At 43.5% G+C, this 19,696-nt stretch overlaps 1 protein-coding gene across 2 annotated transcripts in view; it reads right to left on the bottom strand.

The window, feature by feature from the left end:
• Positions 1-378: 378 nt before the first annotated feature.
• The window catches only part of LOC119446385 (neprilysin-1-like), a 93,588-nt gene continuing 74,270 nt past the window's right edge, over positions 379-19,696 (bottom strand). For both annotated transcript variants that reach the window (XM_049664104.1, XM_037710808.2), the window contains 11 exons: positions 19,168-19,266; positions 18,208-18,285; positions 17,705-17,817; positions 16,570-16,625; positions 15,820-15,871; positions 15,189-15,256; positions 14,065-14,195; positions 9,460-9,525; positions 8,399-8,503; positions 7,723-7,799; positions 379-897 (listed from right to left, as the gene is read on the bottom strand). In XM_049664104.1, the coding sequence (XP_049520061.1) occupies positions 798-897; positions 7,723-7,799; positions 8,399-8,503; positions 9,460-9,525; positions 14,065-14,195; positions 15,189-15,256; positions 15,820-15,871; positions 16,570-16,625; positions 17,705-17,817; positions 18,208-18,285; positions 19,168-19,266 (945 nt within the window). In that variant the 3' untranslated portion in view covers positions 379-797. The remainder of the gene's footprint in view (positions 898-7,722; positions 7,800-8,398; positions 8,504-9,459; positions 9,526-14,064; positions 14,196-15,188; positions 15,257-15,819; positions 15,872-16,569; positions 16,626-17,704; positions 17,818-18,207; positions 18,286-19,167; positions 19,267-19,696) is intronic.

Raw genomic sequence — 19,696 nt, 5'->3', positions numbered from 1 at the left:
CTCCAAACTGGTGTCATGCTGGAAATTCATTCCAAGTGGATACGCCTGACAAGCTCACCGGCTACAATTCGTAAATTGCAATACGTGCCGTAAAGTAATTAACTAAGAATTTAATCAGTTGAATATGTGTCGATTTCTCGTGCTACAAATGTGCGCCTTTTCGAATAACCCAGCTCAATGATAAGAATTATGCTACCTGCGACAGGCGATTTCTAAATATTTCATAAAACTTAAAAATGAACACCCTGTATAGTTGAACCGATTTTAGAGGAAGCGAGATACTAATTGTCATCGGGCAGTGGCTCCTCAAGAACAGCCAGAAAAGAAACGGAGACAAACAAACACAACGTAAAGAGAACCAAGGATAAAAGGCAGTGGTACTGTACAGCCATCTTTCTTTCTTTCTTTACAAAAGAACGTCATTCAGAAATAAAAGAAGAAAAATCATTCGCGCAATGACGTTTTCTTCTCGATGCCACTCTTCCTCCAATGTCCCTGCGTAGCTTCAGGATACACGCGATTTCGACATGAAGTTTGAATGAAAGCTCACGCGTATGTACAAGAGTCAATGCATTCGGGTGTGGTATGGAGCTACGGGCCACTTGAGGAGAGAGAGAGATGGTTTGTAGAAGCTGGCGGGGGATTCCTTTTTCTTCGTCTCGTTCTTCGCTTGTCCCCAGCCGCCTCCTGACGACTTGATTCTGTTACGCAGTCACTGGCTCCGCCGCCTACAAGGTCCTGGAACGAAAGTCGTCCGGACCCCGAAGTAGCCATGGATTCCCAGTGACGAGAGTCGTTCACCACAGGATGCACTTGTGAGTCAGGTTCATGGGTGTTCCCTCCGGGCATCCAAAGGCGTGCGAAAACTCGACCAAGTTGCCCATGGGGATGTTAACCCTGCAACAGAAACAGCGCGTATAGCAATGAACAATTTTGCCAGAGAGAGAGAGAGGGAGATGAAACGAAATGAAAGACAGGGAAGTTGGCTACCCTGTACCGGGGAAGGGGGAAAGATAAGAGTAAGAAACATTAGGAGCCCTTCCATTACTGTGAAGATGGAAGCGAGCGAAGCTGTGACTGTGGTGGGTCTGCTGTAGTGAATATTGTTATACTTAGTATTTACATTATCATTATTGACTGTACTGAGCGTCTTCGGCATGCTCGTCAAAGAGCAAGGACACCGGCGTCTTGTTTTCGCCCGGCGCGATGGCCAAATAGTGCGTTTGCTGCGCCAAGTCCGCCCCATCGTCATAGATTAGCGTATGAGCCACAGTGGTCATAGCCGCGGTACATTGCATGGCATCGTCAGGATCCTGGAAGATGTAGTTAAACGAGCGTCCGTCCCATGGCGAGTCCACAGGCCAGCTGCTGATAACCGCGCTAGTGCGATCTCCACGTCACGAGACAAAGGGGCACAACGATTGGTGGGACGTGCCGCCGCCGAGTATCGCGACACTTGTGTAAGAGGCATCGGCGGTGGCGAGAGGTATAATAATGGGCCATCCATCATCTATTTTGACACATGTGCTAAGGCAAAACTGGCGGAAAACCGCCACGCACATAAAGCCAAAGCTAATCCTGATGATGATAGTTTTTGTTTCTACTCGCGGACACGATCCTGGGGAACCTAGCCCTTAACAGCTTCGCTGTAAATCAGAAGTTAGGAGAGGTTAACCCTTGCTGGTTCGAGCTTTGTTTTCATAGTAATACATTTATGTTTTGCACATCTGAACCAGCGAAGAAAGGAAATAGTACGAGAAAGCAGTTTCTAGCGCAGTTGTACAGAATAATTTCGAACCTTTTTCCATGTATCAGCACATACCAGAGAGCTATATAGCGCTTCGGAATTAGAAGTTTGTCACCATTAGTGCCTAAACAAGGGCTACATATTATTGCGAAACTATTAACAAGCCGCTTGAAACATGATATACGGATTATAGGTGGCAGGCAGGCTCTAAAGACGTGGTAAACCACGGGCAAAATCTCATCGTACTGCAAAGTATGGACGTTTCACGAAATTTGCCTCAACAAATATTTTGTATTTAACAAATCTACCTAAAATACTCTATTAAACTTGGTGGCGCCCTTGTTTCTCACATTATACGTGTGTCTTTCGTTCTCCCCTGCGTCAAATACTCTTTCCAACACATCACGATATTCTATATACATGAATCAGTGGACCAGGAAAAGTTCGAACAGTTTCCGCAACACACACTTTTTTTTTTTAACGGAGCCACTACACAGCGAACGGAGTTGAAGCGAACTCCTAGTAAGCCCCATCGCTTGCGCGCACCCATGACCACTCCGAATGAAAACCTAAACGCCTGCTCCGGAACAGCACAATTCCCAAGTGCAACTAGCTCGCCTGTCAGTGATGGATTGGGCCTGCGCGGCACACTTCGGCCGGATCCGGGCTCCAAAATTTTTTCACGCTCTAGATCGATAATTCCCCTTTCTTTCTCTCTCTCTCTCTCACGCGCACACGTACCAAAGCTCCCTGCGCGGTGTCAAGCAAACGAACTCGCACACGACTTTCGAAGGAAATGTCGCCAAGCTAAACAATTAGCTTCTCATTAAGTGGCCGCTCATAAGAACTTATTCGCCCACAACGGCAAATAAGTCCTCTGAGCTAACCATTAGCGGCAGTAACCTTGTAATGCTCAGCGTAATTTCACTTGCCGTGCGAGATTATGAGCTAACTCGCTGGGGTTACGACGCTGGCGATAAGTAAAGATCTGGGAACGAACCGAGGGTTTCTATCCTTAATTTCATCACCGGCGTCTCGACTGACAGCGTAATTCTGCTAACTGATGCTGACTTTACCATTCGAGTAGAGCATAACACGTCTGATGCGTAGAATAAGAAAGTATGCAACGGTCAAGCCGATGGAACTGTCTCTTTTTTTTTTTTTTTTTTTTTTGCGGACTGTCTTGGCAACTCGGCAAGCTGACTGCGTGGCACGTACGTCAGGCCTATTACTCCTTCAGTGCTGCATACATTCTGGTGGGGCAGTGTGGCTTCGAAGAGGTGAAGGCCTCAAGCGCACAAAGCAGGAGTAAGAGAACAAGACCCGCTATTCGCTCTTGGGCGACGAGTTTCCGCAATTACTCGAATGCAGCCCGATACATAAAAAAAAAAGACAGATGTACGAAAAGTCAGGGGTCGGCTTATATAGAGGATGCGCTTTGGCCGCATTCACGAAACGCTTCACGTCATCTCGCAGCGACAATATTTTGAGGCGAAAGCCCTACATGTCCCGTTTTGAGGTGACCTTGAAAAAGTGGAACCAGAATTCGGACAAGAAATCTGGTGAGAAATATGTACAAGAAATCGATTACTCAATAATGTCATTATAAACACCATAACACTATATATCAATCGATAGGTAATTACATGACGAATATAAATATCGATAGGTGATCGTATAGTCATTAAACTAATTATGATAATTGTCATAATAAAGGGGGAAAATGGGTCGAAAAAGCCGGCAAGTGGTCAGGAACCGAGCATTAATGATAGTAATGGGTAATGTTGGTAATGATAATGATTAAAAAATTGCTTTACAGAGAGGTGAATTAGGTGAATTAAGAGTGAATTGATGGTGAATGAAAGGGGTTTAGCTGGGTGATAGTAGTCAAACGAAAAGTTTTGATTAGATAGAGTGAGGCAAGATACTGAAGAGTAAATGAGAGTGAATTAAGAGCGAATGAAAGTGAATCGAGTGAAGATGGGGAGTAACATAGCAAACCAATTGTGATGGAAGTAAAACCGAGATTATATAGTGAATGAAGGTGAACCAAGCCGTGATGAGGTGAATCAAGAGTGAATAAAGTGTGAATTAAGAGTGAATTAAGGGGTTATGGAGTAGGGGAGTTACATTGAAAAAAAATATATGCGAGATTTGAGGGTCCAAATGGGAGTGACTCAGCAAAAAAGGTGCTGAGTCATGGTTCGAGTTCGGTGAAATAAGGATGACTTGCAAAATTGACTTTGCAAAATATGTGTTCGGAGTGAAGAGGACTAAGAAAAAAAAAGTGGTCGTTATATTTCATTGAGTTAGCGGCGCTCGGGCTTTCGCTTTCAAGTCGTCTTAGTCGTAGCATAAGGGACCCCCAGTAACCTTTATGGAGGCACTACATTGCAGCATAGCCTCTGAAAAATGGCGGCGCGCTATTTGATCTCGGAGGCCACGATCGCAGCTGATAGGTCGGCGCGCACCATTGCACTTGAGCATAGTCTCTAGTCGTTCCGAGCAGCCGTGTTTGCATGCGTCGCGCCGTTTGACCTCGTGAAACACTCGCGGCTTTAAAGCGGAAGGTCGTTCCGCTAGCGGACAGCGAAAACAAAAAGACAAGAAAAAAAGTACTTAAATCTCTAAGCCCAGCGCGAGTTTCATTCCGATGAAAAGCACGTGCGTCGATGGCGGAAGACAAAAAACAAAACGAAAGGCCCTAGATGTATGCGTGAAAACGACTACGAGTGAACCTTGCCCAAGCTTGCGACAAACCTCTAAAAGCGTAATAGAATGCCATGTTTATATATGCATAACATTTCATAAACAGCTTATATCTGACGGAGTCTCTTGTTTGTTTGACCAGGAATTTAGAGTGTCGGCCAAGAATCAAGGTTGGCCTAGGTTCTAGTAAATACAGTATCAAGTTTTAAGAGGAAGCGTCTCCTCGGCAGCTCCTATCTTAAATAATTTTGAGGTTTTACGTTCCAAAACCACGACAGGAAGTACGAGGCACGCCGTTGTGCGGAAGGTAGGGTGGGAGTCCGGATTAATTTTGACCACCTGGGTATTTTTTAACGTGCACCCAAATTGCATGGTTGCTTGGTTACGGTGTTTATTACAGACGGTGCCAAGTGTACACGAGTCCTTTTGCATTCTGCCCCCATCGGAATGAGGCCGCCGTGGCAAGGAGGCGAACCCGCGACCTCGTGCTTAGCAGCGGGCTCCTATATCTAATACAACGGAACGGAGAAATTGATTTGCTATGCACACACGAATTCGAATAAGTTTGCTGCGTGTAAAAGGAAAAGCGGAAATACCTACTGCAGGGAGTATGTGTTTACTTGAGGCCTTCGGAATATTAAAAAAAAAATTCTTGAGAATTTCAAAATATTAGAATTCTAAGACGAAGCTTGCAACTCCCACTAAAGTATATATATATATATATATATATATATATATATATATATATATGTGCGACATCACATTTCTATAAACTGCACCTATTGTGACATCTAAAGCTGACAAATTGTTGTGTTATATGCACCGCTGTGAATTCTGCCACAAATCTGTCATTTCCGAAAATCGCCGTGAAAATTGTAACACTGTCACGTAATCTGGACACATATATATCGTGTTGGTCCGCTTTAGATGCTCGAACCAAGCATAGAGAATCGCGATATCTGTTTTTAGCACCATGCTACGGATCTGTAAACAGATAGCTTGAGTTTTTCTCATGTTGACCAATATCTCAATTATTGCAAAAGCAACTGACGCCCCACGTTATTATTCTACTTACTACAGTGTGTAGAACTCAGCTTTATCTCTGAACTGCAATAAATTGCATTCAAATTTTTTTCGTGTGGTTGTTTAATTATAATTTCTGCCTTTCACGTGTGTTTTACTAGGGAAATTGAAGCTTACCCGAAAGGCTTCCTCTTAAGCTTTAAATCACGATATACTCGAGTTCTAGGGTCGCACTTTTGCTGAAGGGCCTCGTAAGGGAAAAAAAAAGGGGGGGGGGGGGGAGGGGAGGGCTGTGTTTTTCAACTGGGTGGAAAACTTTGCATTGTATTCACAATAGACCGCAATGGCGTAAGGCACACAGCAACACTCCGAGTGCGTCGAGTGCCTTCTTAAAGCGAAATTAAGGGCCCCGTGTCACAGAAATTCCGGTGTCGGTGTCCGTGAGCGACAATTTCCTTATATATTTAGGTATATGTATATGTCGCGCCTTACTATATGACATACGGTGTATGCGGGTTACATTGCTACACCATTCTATCTCGAATGTTGCTCATACCTTGTGGTCATTCTTGACAAAGTTATTTCTCGGAATTCTGAGAATGATAGCCCACAAACTAATGTCACGAAACAAAACACCGACAGTGCATGTCTTTTATCTTAAATATTCTGAGAGTTAAATATTAAAAGTGCGAAACACTACCAGAAGCCGCAAAATGGTGTAATTTTTTGGCCGCGGCTGTGCACTACCTCCAGGATCGGCCCACGCAAACGGCCGCGTTTCTACCTGAAAGCTCGCCTTCTTGCATAGCGTTTGCCGCCAGCGTTTTTCGGTAAACTTAACAGTTAGATAAGCTACAGTTGTCGGGAAGCGTGAGCAGCAGTCAGGGATCTTTGAATGCTATCTCGCTCCACTATTAAAGGCAAAGCTTAAGCGTCCTTCAATTTTAGGAGCTCTGTCACGTACTCTTGCTCTCAATTTCGCCAGCACGGCGAATTGCCCACCGATGTTGTGTACTAAGTGCGAATTTCGTCATTTGCACTGTTCGGCGCAGACGGAACCTGTCGGCGGAGCTAACAGTTGTAGTGCGTCTGTGACGTTGGACCATGCCAGATGCCCGCGGGAAGAACTACCCAACGCGAGACGATAGAATAAAGATACAGGGAAACAGAAACGCTGAGAAAGTAGCTGGGATGGTTTAGACAAGGAAAACAAAAGCTGAGACGGAAGTTGTGCTGGCTTAGTTAATCACACGGCGTTCGCTGATAGCCGGTTTAACGGTTGAATGACTCTGCGAATACACTGAACGAAGCTTATACGCTATTTTCGTATATCCTAACGCGCATCTTTGTGTTTCTTTCTTATACAGCTCGTCGTTTCGTGCACCGTCGTATAGACAGTAGCGTTACACATCACGCAATGCCGGGAGGTCGGGAGCACCCCGACCTGGGGTGCTCCCAAAGACGGCGCAATGTCACGTAGCCTGTCAAAGCGCTTGCTGCCCCATGCGGAAGGAAGGAGGCATGCGCCAACCCCCAGGTACGCAAAACGTTATTAGCATGTTATAAGTTGTACTTGGTAAGCCTAGCTGAACGCCTGGCATATTACCCGAGGTGCCGGGCGATGTGATCACATAAACACACAAACAGCTAGCACATATAATCAAACACGCACTCGCGTACGCAATAGAAATATTTGAAAAGTTAACAAGGAGCCCTATTATATGGAGACGAGGGGGCACTTCATATTAAACTGTGGCAGCGCAGGAAGAAAGTGGATAACACGAGGCTCAAGATCCTCTAATTCGGAGCGGAACGTTCACGCGACCTTCAGAACTTGAAACTGATCACACGTACAAACCGAGCACGTGACAATTCAGACATTATTTGAGATGTTGCATTTTGGTTTGCTTGTATTTTCCTCTGCGATCACCTTAAAGCTTATAGATTGTGTTATCGCTTTCATATATAGGTAAGCGCGCGGTAGTTCTCGACATAAAATCTCGTCAGAGTCAACGCTCCCGTTTATTCTTTCTTAAGCTTCGGTTTGTTGCTGTCCGCCGTGTAAATAGAAGACGAAATAACAAGAAATTGCAATGTGTGTTAAATTTTAAACAAGGTGTTAATTCTAATTTCTTCCTACGTAACTAAAATAGTTGTCAAAACGAAAATGAAACAGTGGGGATGCCAGACACTGCCTGAACGTACAGTTGTATAGAGAGCATGAGAATCACTGTGGTGGTTACCTGTATTTCGATGGACTGTGTGTGTCGTACTGGATGTCGTTCTTAAGTTCTTGCGTTCTCATGTTGGTGCACCAGGCCTGCAGAGAGAGAGAGAGAGAGGGAGAAAATAAAATAAACGCCGTGGATAATAAATTTCATATAAATACGCATAACACGCATTGATAGTATGATACGGGGCTGACGCTGCGTCGAACAATCGCTTGTGTATGCTTAAGAAACTGCAATTGTGGAATACATACAAAAGGAAGAAGAGCAAATTTACAACAAATGAAAATATGCAGTAATACTAAAGCTATTCTCACACAACATTCAACTTATAAACAGCACAGGATTGCCATGGAACAAAACGCGGGAAGATTCCAAAACGGGGTTGTGTGTTTGCATTTTCGGTCAAAACAGGAGTAGGCAGATTCTGGCACGGCTTTACGTTGTTTCTGACTCTGACAAAACTGGGAAGAGACTAGCTTCGCATTCAAGTTTCAGTAAGCTTGACATAATCGAAACAGGAACACTTAAAGGTATTCTAGCAAAGATTGGAGTCGACGTACAGTTTGATACGCTTTGATTGACATGGAATTCCAAATTCACTTTGGTACAGGTAAATGTCTGTAGACTGACATAGTGATGCCGCGAAAAAGCCTTTGCGCTGATCGCTTTAAACACAAATTGCACGTACCGTTGCCGTGGAAATGAAGAACACCTGGTCGCTGGTGAAGCGCTCGAGACCCGGCAGGGCCACGCCGTTTGGCTTTCCCAGTTTGGCCAAGCTGATTCGATAGGCCTGTCAGAGAGACAACCAGGTCCATTAACAGAGGAGAAAGGGAGATAAATATCTGTCATGTAATGGGGCAATTGTGTTACACTATAAAACACCGGAAATATTGGTTTTGAAACAGTGCATTTCCATATTGTTCTTTTTTCTCAGTTTAGAAGTGTTGTTCGTTCATTTCTTGTTTGATAGATGCTACATGCATGAGTGATAAGGACACCTTAGATTCTGTCATCCCGAGGCAGAGTTAATAAAACATCGCTTCCCAGCATACGTCCCCTCCTTCGCGTCCTCTAATGAAAACACAAATGTGTTTTTAAAGCTGTCGTGTTAAACAAAGCACCAACACACTAGCGTACCAAACCTCCACAAAATAAAAAAAAAAATGTATGGCTGGTATCGAGCTAATTTCACAGAAGAGGACGGCATAGAAATAACGAGGTTTCCTTAGGACTAGATACTCGGATTCTGATGAAACTGTAACGAGCTGCGGTGGTACACCGAAAACATTATGTTGGTAAACTACGAGAACCTTTCGTAAACTACATGGCAGGCAATTCATATTTAGCCCATTACCATATTACAAGCTGTTGTTTGACAAGTTTAGGGTTTTCAAACTTACACTAGTGATCCCCGTTAGATACTATATGATTAAGTTTGTCCACCTTAAATGGCGTAATGGCTCCAACTGCTATACCAGGAATTTTTTTTTCAGTGCTCCGAATATAAATTCCAATTCTTCGTTCGTGTTTTTTCGTTAAAAACAAAAATAAAAAGGACGAAATCGTTCACAATACAAGAAAACTACACTTGCCTGATAACATTTCGGCCGCTGGTATGGAAGCAAATTCGTTTACAACACACAACTACAAACTGAGGGTTCGGCGTTGTACCCAAAAGGATAAATATTTAAGAGATTCTTCGCAATCGTTCAAGAAGTCGCGTGTCTTCCTACAGATCTCACTCACCCGGAAAGCTTCCCGAATGCCACCGTTATCAGCGATGTTCTCCCCTTGCGTGTTGATGCCATTGAGCTGCGAAAATGAAGCAAAAAAGAAGAGAGAGGGGCTCTCTAATGTATCCTGGAGTGGTTTTGCCTGGCAGAATGTCTAGCGCGCCACTTCACATAAAAGGACAAAAAATTAAACGATGTGCACAGTCGACAACATAGATACACAAAACACAACACTACTAAATCGTGTCATTGAGACCAGTGTCTCCAAGGAAACACAAAGGTGCCCTCGTTGCGCGAGATGCACAGGTAGCTCTTGTCGATGGGCCGAGGCCGTGTCATTACCCAAGGGATGACAGTCTTTGCAGACTGTTGAGCGCGGACATTATGGCCGTTCTTGGTGGTGTAAATATATCCTGCAAGTGCAGATTAGGTATGGGACAAAAAAAAATCTATATTCGTAAACTACATCGCTAGCGATAATACTGCAGTTGTGTGCACAACAGTGTTGACGACGACACTCTTTGATGACGTCCCTGTCAAACAGTCATTGTCCAGTCGTGGTTCTATGGGATAACGCTGTTTGCCTTGTAATAATTGAGAGGGCTATGTACATCAGTACCAACTCAGATTTTCGCATTCAGATATATATGTAAAGCGCAAAAATGTTCTGATCAGACAATCGCTGAACCAAGTTGAATGAAATTTGTTGCATCTGAGGAAGAAAAACCAAGATTCTACCGATCGTGGAAAGCAGAATTTTTACTCAGAGACTCATAGTTTATGCAAAATTTGCCGAATATCAGTAAGTTGAACTAGAAGAAAACTGCTGGCTTTCCCGTAACCGAGAGTAGATTTAAGCATGAGATGGCTACCGGCAAAGCATACTGGTTGGAGATGATACTAGCCACAATCTTAAAATGGGTGTAGTGCATGTTCGCAACGGCACATCCCACCACATCACACCGCACCAGCGCCATACTGTGCACTGGTCCATATGAACGCAATTGTTTCCTGTCACAGACAGTGACAGGAAGCAATTGCGGTCATAATGGCGTCTTTGCTGCCTGTGGTGCCGCCACCTTCAACCGCTTTCTTCTGCCAACAGTGCAGCGCGCTCAGCGTCTGTCGCTACTTTTTCCTTTGGCGTCAAAGTGGCCGGCTGCAAATGTGCGGCCTTAGGTAGGTGGCTGCGGTCCATGGCGGTGTTGTCACCTTCGCGAACGGCCGCATAATCCTGGCGTTGTCAGCACAGTCGAGCAGTCTTCTGCCCTGGCGTATAACTCGCTAAGCGATCGGTTTTCGGAAGAAGCTTCCTACTTCTCCTTTCATTGCACTGCGTTGCTCGGCTTAAGCATTTGTGACGTCGGCCTCATTGAAATGAACCGATGCAGAAGCGTATGCGGCCACGACGCGACGCAGGCCTGAAAGCTTACTGAGCCGGAATGAACCTGTTTTGAAGCTGAACCTCACTGCAAGTCTCGTCTCGGCCAAACAACCATCCGCGGCGCGCCGGACGCTGCCGGCTTGGTCACGCAGCGTGGCGCCATCTCTCGAGGTGGTGCAAAACCCGCGCCGCGGAACTCACGGACCGCTGGCGTTGAAAAGAGCACAGGCAATCCTGTCTCAGCGCCAAAAGATGACAATTAACTGTATGGGGCACTGTACCTGCCTTTTGAACGTCGCCATTGAAAATTACAAGTTAAACTTCAGCGTACTAGAAGTTACAGCTTGATTGATAGTGAACAAACATTAGGAAGAAATCGGAAGCAATTTTTTTGTAACTTGTTTGGGCAGTAACTAGCGTATGTAATGCGGTCCTGTACAAAGGGTTGGGGGCCAGAGACCGCATTTTCTGAAGTTTTGACTTGTTGCCTGGATAATCTCATTTTGTTCTCGCAACGATGCCCTGGATGTTCTCGTTTCATTCTCGTCTTGAGTGCCCGGGTAACGGCTCTATCTTCTCGCTCAAGGTCTGTTGAAGGTCGCTAACAACGGCAGCTAAAAGCACTTCATTCTTAAAAATACTAAACAACGAAGCCTTCAAATCCGTGAATCTGCATCAAAACAAATTTGGCAGTTCTGTAAACTGCACCTGTTAGGGCATCTAGAGATGTGGCATGTAAGAGTTAAAGCTTACGTGACATTGTTATAATGCTTACGAGGGTTTTGCAAAAGCCCTACTGACGAATTACTGGTACTTCCGGAGAGTTGTATAATAAATCAATTTGGTCCGCTTTAGATGCCTAAAATTTTTAAAGAAATGTGATATTTTTTATTTTTATTACACATTTATCAACACGAATCGTCCGTTTGTGTCAATTTTGCAATTTATAGAGATTTTTTTTCACACTTGGTGAATTAATTTCCAGATATATTCATGCAACCAGGAGATTTAACATCTATTTTTAATACAAGAAACCTTATTAAAATGAAGGTCTAGAAAATGCCGAGAAAAACAATTTCTCAACTTCCATGTATCTGGATGAAAATTTTGAAGTAAAGGCTCCTGTTAAACAGGGCAGAAGTTTTCTGCTAATATGTGCTTTCAGATTGCACTGAGCAGTGTACACACGGCGGCTGTTACCGTTATGAAGGCTTGAAGTTGGAAGTTTGTTTATTTCCGGACAATCATGTACAGATTTTCCGGGGACGCTGGCGAAAAGGCAAATAAATGCCTGACAAAGCGCCAGCTACCCAAAGCACAAACACTCAGTGAGATTAACAAAAAAAGCTAAGAATCATCACTGGATACAAAAGCAAAAAAAAACGGCAATTCTTAGTGTAAAAAGTTAAGAAGTGGTGTAAACTACAGATAGCACAATATGGAAACCACAAGGATAACACAATATATGTAAGATATGTTGGCTTCAAGAGTAGCTATACAAACACTAGACGATATAATGAACAATATTGAAAACATGACAACAACAATTCCGTACCACAAAGGTGATCATTTGCTTACCCAGTCCGTATCCTGCTGAATTGAAGGTAGAAGATATCAGCACTAAACATTAGTACAGTATTGATGATGCATGGTATTTTTTGGCGCAAGGGCCAGGGATGGCCATAATACAGTATTGAAATGCAATGCAACCTATTGGCAAACAAGAAGACAAATGCTAAGATGAAGCCATTCAAGAGGCTGTATCTCCAAACTTAAGCAACTCACTATGTTTATTCGTTAGTCTTGCAACAAACATCTGCAATAAGGAAATAGCGTCTTTTCCTCGAGGTCATCGTTTGCGCATAATGAAGCCTTTAGCTCGAAATGCTTCCCTGTAGCAATGACGTTCTTTGAAAAAAAAAAGAAGAAAAAAAAGGGAAAGCAATGTATTCTTGGGAGCTGTCGTTTGTTATTCAGCATTATGAAAACTTCTCTGTTAGGATTACTGGTCTCGAGAAAATGCGAGAAAGTGAGTAAAATTTGAAGTCCACCCTGTATATTGAACAGTGCGACGTGCTGGTCATGGTTACTGCCCAAAGTGTCAGCGACATGGAATTTCAGTTTATGGCTCCCAGCAACTATTTCAAGCCTATAGGCAACAGTGCTTCTACATGAGAAATGACATGAGTCTTTTATATGCTCTTGACGCTCAAGGACAGTAGCTCGTGCATGTCCTAGGTCATTGCATGCGATGTCTCTTATTTGCATGTTTTCACCGAATAAAAATTCAGTCAGTAGCGCAGGGTTTTCTCCTCTTCATAGCGTTGGTGCCTCCGTGCGTCTCTCTGGTGTGCCTTTTGTGACAAGGATCACCGCGTTCTGTGAGCTTAGGTGCACCGAGCTATCGTTGTTACAGGGGAGTTGATGTAAACCAATAGAGAGTTGTACCTACATTCATAAACGTATTACAGTATATGTAATACTGTAATGTAGAATACCACAACACAGAAGACATCAATGACAGCAGCTGCACTGTATTACAACACAGAAGACATCAATGACAGCAGCTGCACTGTTAGCGTCAGATTGCCCCACTCACATATTTAATCAATTACAACGTTCAGAAACGTTGTCTTGCGTTATTTTTTCGCAGAAGGGCAAAGATATATAGGCTAATGGATGTTGTTGTCAACGCCTGTGCACCGAGAGAGGTAAAATGTCGCTCCATTTAGAGCTCTCAGTGCTCTATGTATAGTTTGCGTGAGCGACACAAGATACACCAGAGCGACTGCGCCCGTCTTTGGTGTACCTGTATTTCTTAACGTGTAAGAGCAATTCTACGGCCCGGTTAAAACTGCTTTAAATACTTCTAAACGTAACGAATTATCTCTCATTAAATACCGGTTTTCGCATGTGATGTGCGCAAGTGTATCTTGTTTTTATTGTGTTTTAAAAGCGTTGAAACTGAAATTATTGGCGTTCGAGCCGCTTGCCCTATTCAGCACCCGGCATGGGCGGTAACCGTAAAGCGATATTACGCAGCCATAAGATGTTTCCTTGCGAACTGCCATCTTGAAAGCTACTCGTACTTGCTCCTGAACGCACCTTCCGCGGGAGTTACGGCGGATGCTTTCAGCACAGAAAGTTCTAACGCCGATTCGCTATCGTGGCGTACGTCTTGAATCGACAGAGGTATTCGTGTGAGTTTCCCTAATATTCGGAATGGGGACATACGTTCATGCCTGCTTGCGGATCGACGATGCTGCCGTACTGCTCGATGAAGCACTTGGCACGGTCGAGGAACTTTTGCCTGGTGTCGTGTGTCCACCAGTTCCGGAGGTTGCCTTCGAAGTCGAACTGGCTGCCTGCACGACACGGAAAGAGCAAAGCCCCGCTGAGGAGAGTACACTGACAAGATCAAATGCTTTGCGAAATAAAATATCCCCAGAGAATAAAGGACAATCCTTGTTTCATGCATTGACGTTCCCTCTAGTACTTGGCGCTGCAGCCTGCTTTTTTTTTTTTTTTACGAGTGGACAATGTTCAACTGTCAGATGTTCGCGTACCAATGTGTGGGTATTTAGAATACTGCGATTGGACTGTCTTATTCGAGCAAGAAAAAGCCAGTGATAATTTGAATATGACGGTCTCTTGTGAAAGTATTACGTACCTGTCTAAAAGAACGAGCTGAAATAGTTTCGGATGTCTTAAAAGCGTCCGCTTGGAGCAGGCGCATCGATATCGAAAGACGTAGCTGCAGATGTTGCCAAGTTAGGAACCATTAGGTTAGGTTGGTTAGGTTAGGTCAGTCGACTTTCTACCGAATGTCGTCGGCGCTTAGGCAATTGTCGTGCACGCAATGGACATACTCCCCTTGAGCACCATATTTTAAATGATTAATGAGCTACGCCAGCGTGACAGCGGTGGCCAAAAAAAGTGGCGAAAGTTTGCTTCTTGTGTAAGTATACGCAACCACATTCGGGGAATTCCATATCCGTGGTTCGTTTTCTTGCAGTTGTATTGATACATACATGGAGAAAAAAAAATCCGGTCAAGATCAGACGATGCACAGGGGCTTCAGACTTTGTAAGAACTCCATTTTCCTGTGACCTTTTGTCACCCCTATATATCACCATTGCTTTTCTTTCTCCATCGAACTGCACTAATCGGTAGTCAGCTACAGAAATACTTTACTCTTAGAGATGAAGCACAGATGAAGCACAACAGAGTCCTTGTGTTGATACTCGAAAAGCATTTGACCACTTGCATAATCTCGTCAGCTGTAAGTGCCCGTATTGCGGCCATGATTTTCACAAAGACAAAATTGAGGTAAGCCACGTGGAGGAAGCAATCCTCACCTGCGTCGTCAAAACCGTGAGTGATTTCGTGGCCAATAATGGAGCCGATTGCACCCATGTTTACAGAGCTGAAAGACCAAGAAATAAACATGAAGACGACTGCAATAAGAAATGCACGTGAACAAGATCCGTAAAACAATCGCTCCATCGTTGGTGAAAACAGATCGGAAACTGTACCTCGGCTGATTTATTTAACTGGGATTCCCTGGTAGGCAATTCTTTGGCTAAAATTGCGCTATGGCGTCTGCTGAATTCAAGGGCCTACAGATACTCATCTTACTCTTGCTCTGAAAGCCCGAATTCTGAACAAACACAACGGTTATATAGGAGTTTCATTTGTAAATATACCCGCTCTTTCACTGTGGCTAGGGTTATTTGATTAGATATTCAAAGGTCATTTTTCTCTAAAATATCGATTAGATTAGATTCGGAAATTTGACAATTCTAACAACCTTGTAGGTAACCAAAAGTGATGTTTTATTACTTCTTAATAATAAAGCATTATTCGTTCCTATTTACAAAAAAGGGGGGAAAAAGAAGAAAAGAACTACTGACTGTTTATGAACAGTAAACCAAAATTTGGTTTCTGAGCCCCTTTGGTGAATAAACCAGTAACACGAAATGCACTCACGGAGGCAGGCCGTATCCGTAGAAGGGACTCTGAAGGATTCCCGCAGGAAACGCTGAAACAAGAAACCAATGACTATTAAGACGAAAAAAAAAGTTTATTTTTAATTTCTGTGGTCATTATATCCGACAAAATGACGCAGTTATAGGCGCAGTTTTGAGAATATGTTAGGCGAAGCGATACCTTTGGGTTCTTTATCTGTTTATGTTTCGCTTGCCTGGGTGCTATGTGACGCTTGTAAGCTAGCTTGGCGCGAGCATATTCACTCCGAGGAGGCGCGACTGCATTAAGCAATTATTAAAATGCAATTCTTTCTTTAACGTATATTCTTCACGGCTAGTAACTCACAATACACGGGAAGCAATGACACCCAATACCACTAAAGCATGCTGCGCACGTTTGTACAGGTAGCATCAATGTGAAACGGAGCACTTGAACGACGGTTAAAGAACGATTACTCCTGGAGCTCGAGTTCGAAATTGACTTTCCGGTGTGTGCTAAATAGTTTTCGTGCTCGCTGAAACAATGATGCGGTAATTTTTTGTTCCTATGTAAAAAGTCATCGGCGTTTAATGGGTTTCAAATACGTTGTTCCATTCGACACAAGTCGGCGGTCTGCACGGAACGCCACCCTTTCTCGTTACAGCTACTTAGAAGTGCTTCACCGAACAAGCATCGAAAAACCACCAGTTATTCTTTTGACGTTAATCCATGGTTCGAACCCAATTAACGTGCGTTTATTTGGGTACTTACCTATAGAATTGGCCACACGATTGTAGAAGGCATTCACTACTGCCGATCCAACATATCTGCAAAAGGAGCATACGATTGACTGATTAATTGATTGACGCGATTCAGTGAATAATTAATTGATTGATTGAGTCATTCGTCGATTTATTGATTATTTGATTCCTTCATTCATTCATTCGTTGATTCATTGATTGATTCCTTCCTTCAAACATTCGTTGATTGACTGATTGATTCCTTCCTTCATTCGTTGATTGATTGATTGATTGATTGATTGATTGATTGATTAATTTTATATGCATTTAACGCCCCTAAACAACTGAAATACAACAACCGTAGCAGTGGGACGCTCATTCGATGATTGTCGCCTGTATCGCTTTCTTCACGTTCACCTAAATCTAAGTATCCGGCCGCTTTTGCACGCCGCCCGCATCAGAGTGCGGCCACACAAGATGTGAATCGATCCTATGGCTTCAAGCTGAACAGCACAATGCTGTGTAGCCTCTAAGCCATCAGCCCCGAAGAAGCGTTCGTCCACGTTGGGCCATCAGGCCAGCCACTTGTTTGTGTTAGTTTTCTGGAAACCCCCTGTCGAGTGTCAAGTGAGCTCCTGAACAACACTTTGAAATGTGGTGAACGCTGTTCAAATCATGCATCCAGGGCCTCAAAGAAGCGCGACGTAATGCTAACACATTTATGTCACAGTGACTGCTAAATCGCCACAAAATTTTCTTTTCAGATCTACATTTTGCGATTATCTCGTTTGTGTTACATTGGTAGTTACTACTATTCAGGTTGTAAGCTAAAGCGCGAGAGAAAACTAGATTTTTAGCGTAACATGATCCGGGAAAGTGGCAATAGTTGTCGTTCAACATGTTTTCAAGACGTCACAGCAATGGTTACACCATCATGATTGCATAAGTGTGTTCTTGTGACGCATCGTTTTCTGCCACTTGGCTCTCAACTTCCGCCGCGCCAGTTGGACAATTCTTGCAATTATGTAGGTGAGATGCCTCTTCAGTAACGAAGCGTCCAATATATGACAAGCAATTTAAGTTAAATAAAACGCATATGCTATTCCCGTCACGGTTTCCCTTTCATCGCCGTAAATACCGAAAAAAGTAAACAAAATATGGCTTACTCCTCACTTCTGTTGTAGTTCGTCCGTAGTTTCTCCAGCCTCTTGACCATTCCGTTATACCGAACGTTCAGGTAGACATTCAGGAAAGGTGTTCCTGGCGTGATTGGCTTAATCTGAAGTAAAGAAAAAATTGGGTTTGATAAGAGAAACCAGCGTCATTTTGGCATCAACACGGCGACGCATTCCCGACGGTGATGCGCGAATCAGTTGAACAAAAGGAGCGCGCGTCGATGGACAACATGCACTTTCTGAAGCCTCGGAACGATGTGCGTCGCTGGATATATTAACTGGTCACAGAATATTTTGAATATATTATAAAGCTTATGAAAAGCACCTACAGCTATCCAGTTACATATCAAGGCTTTGTTATTCCGTAGCTGACGTCTGTGTAACCTGTTTTCTGTCAATCCATGCGTGATCAGCGAACAATTTCACAACCAGTTTGTTGATTCACATAAAACAACATCACTACTGAGAAAATCTCGCCAAGAAATTATGCTCACAATGTCGTAGCGGCTGTTGAGGTGCGTGTTGTTCTTCAGCCAACTCGGATAGCCAATGTTGTCCACTATGGCGTTTAGCTGAAAAAGAAAAAGAAAAGGACACGAAATCAGTTATCACTGCTTTGTAAGCACGGAGGCTTCAGAGCGAACACGGATACATTTGTCCACGTATTCAACAACGTAGCAATAGACACTAAGTCTTGGGTTGTGGTGATGTGTGGCGATGTAAACCAAGAAGCTGAAAAAAGTGACTAGACATTGCTCAACAATAGATAAAAAAAGAAAAAAAAAAACACTTTCCAAGCTTCTGCAGCATTCTTTCAGTCTAATCATAGCCCTTGTCTACTTAGGTATTCTTACATAAACCGATTTATGCATTTAACCTTTCGGAAAGTTCAATTTGCCCGTCATATACAAGAAAAATAACATCCAGACTTACGCATTAATTTAAAGTGGCACTTAACAAGCGTAATCGATCTCCTCAGTATGCTAGCATGTGTTTCGGATTCTGTTGCGTATTTTCGTTCATTACCATTATTGTGCAATTAAGAACATAGCTGTGTTTACTATTTCCCTCTATATAAGACTTACGCGCATTTATTCTATGGTAGGTATATGTTGCTCCAATGTCAAGGCTAAAAAGAAGGCAAGGACTTCCAAAAGCGTCTTGGTAGCGTTCGTAACGTAACAAGTTGGTCAGAATGTATTAATGATATTTCCGGTATTAATTGTCGTTGATTAAACATATTTGTTCAGCGTTCTGTTCCACTCACGGGACGTGCTGATTATGCATTCCTGAAATATGAATGCAACAATCTTCCATGGGAACACTATCGTGTCCCAGCTAAGCACACCAGAAAAGTGGGAACATTTCCATGATCATAAGCCCAATCCACACAAATGGGCGAAAATGACACGTTCTTGCATGGCACCAGATAAAAGAAGCACTAAGATGTCTACCTTGTTGGCAGCTTGGTCCTTTGTGTAACCGTCCATCCAATCGTTCTGTTGGAGGAGTGCACTAAAGGCAACTTTGAGATCTGCGACGAGTGAGTCCATCTAAAGAGAAAGAACATACAGGTCGTCTTTCAGAGTACCGATAGTCAAATATTGAATTTATTAATCAATAAGCTCGTCAGACGCAATACAGCACTTTTGCCTATAGGGCCGGCAATCATTCCAGTTTTGTTATCAGTATGTGAAGAGCCTACAAGTTAATGTCGCCATCACGGGCCAGCTTTCTTACAGTTTTCTGCTTCTTTTCACATTCAGATTAAGGCGTGCGCTGTGTCCCATTGAACTGGAGGCCCTGTTTCGCTAGCGTCAGAGTTGAGACAAGGCTCCGCAGCGTGTTCGGCCTCCAGTTCAATGCAAGACCCGGTATGCTGCATTGAACTGGAGGCCGACAGCGCTGCAAAGCCTTGCCTCAACTGTGACGTTAAGGAGACGAGATTGACGAACCTCTAATTTAATCCACTCAGTTCTGTGA

The sequence above is a fragment of the Dermacentor silvarum genome, chromosome 3, assembly GCF_013339745.2.
Source record: "Dermacentor silvarum isolate Dsil-2018 chromosome 3, BIME_Dsil_1.4, whole genome shotgun sequence".
Taxonomy (NCBI): Eukaryota; Metazoa; Arthropoda; class Arachnida; order Ixodida; family Ixodidae; genus Dermacentor; species Dermacentor silvarum.
This window is presented reverse-complemented; position numbering and strand designations above follow the sequence as displayed.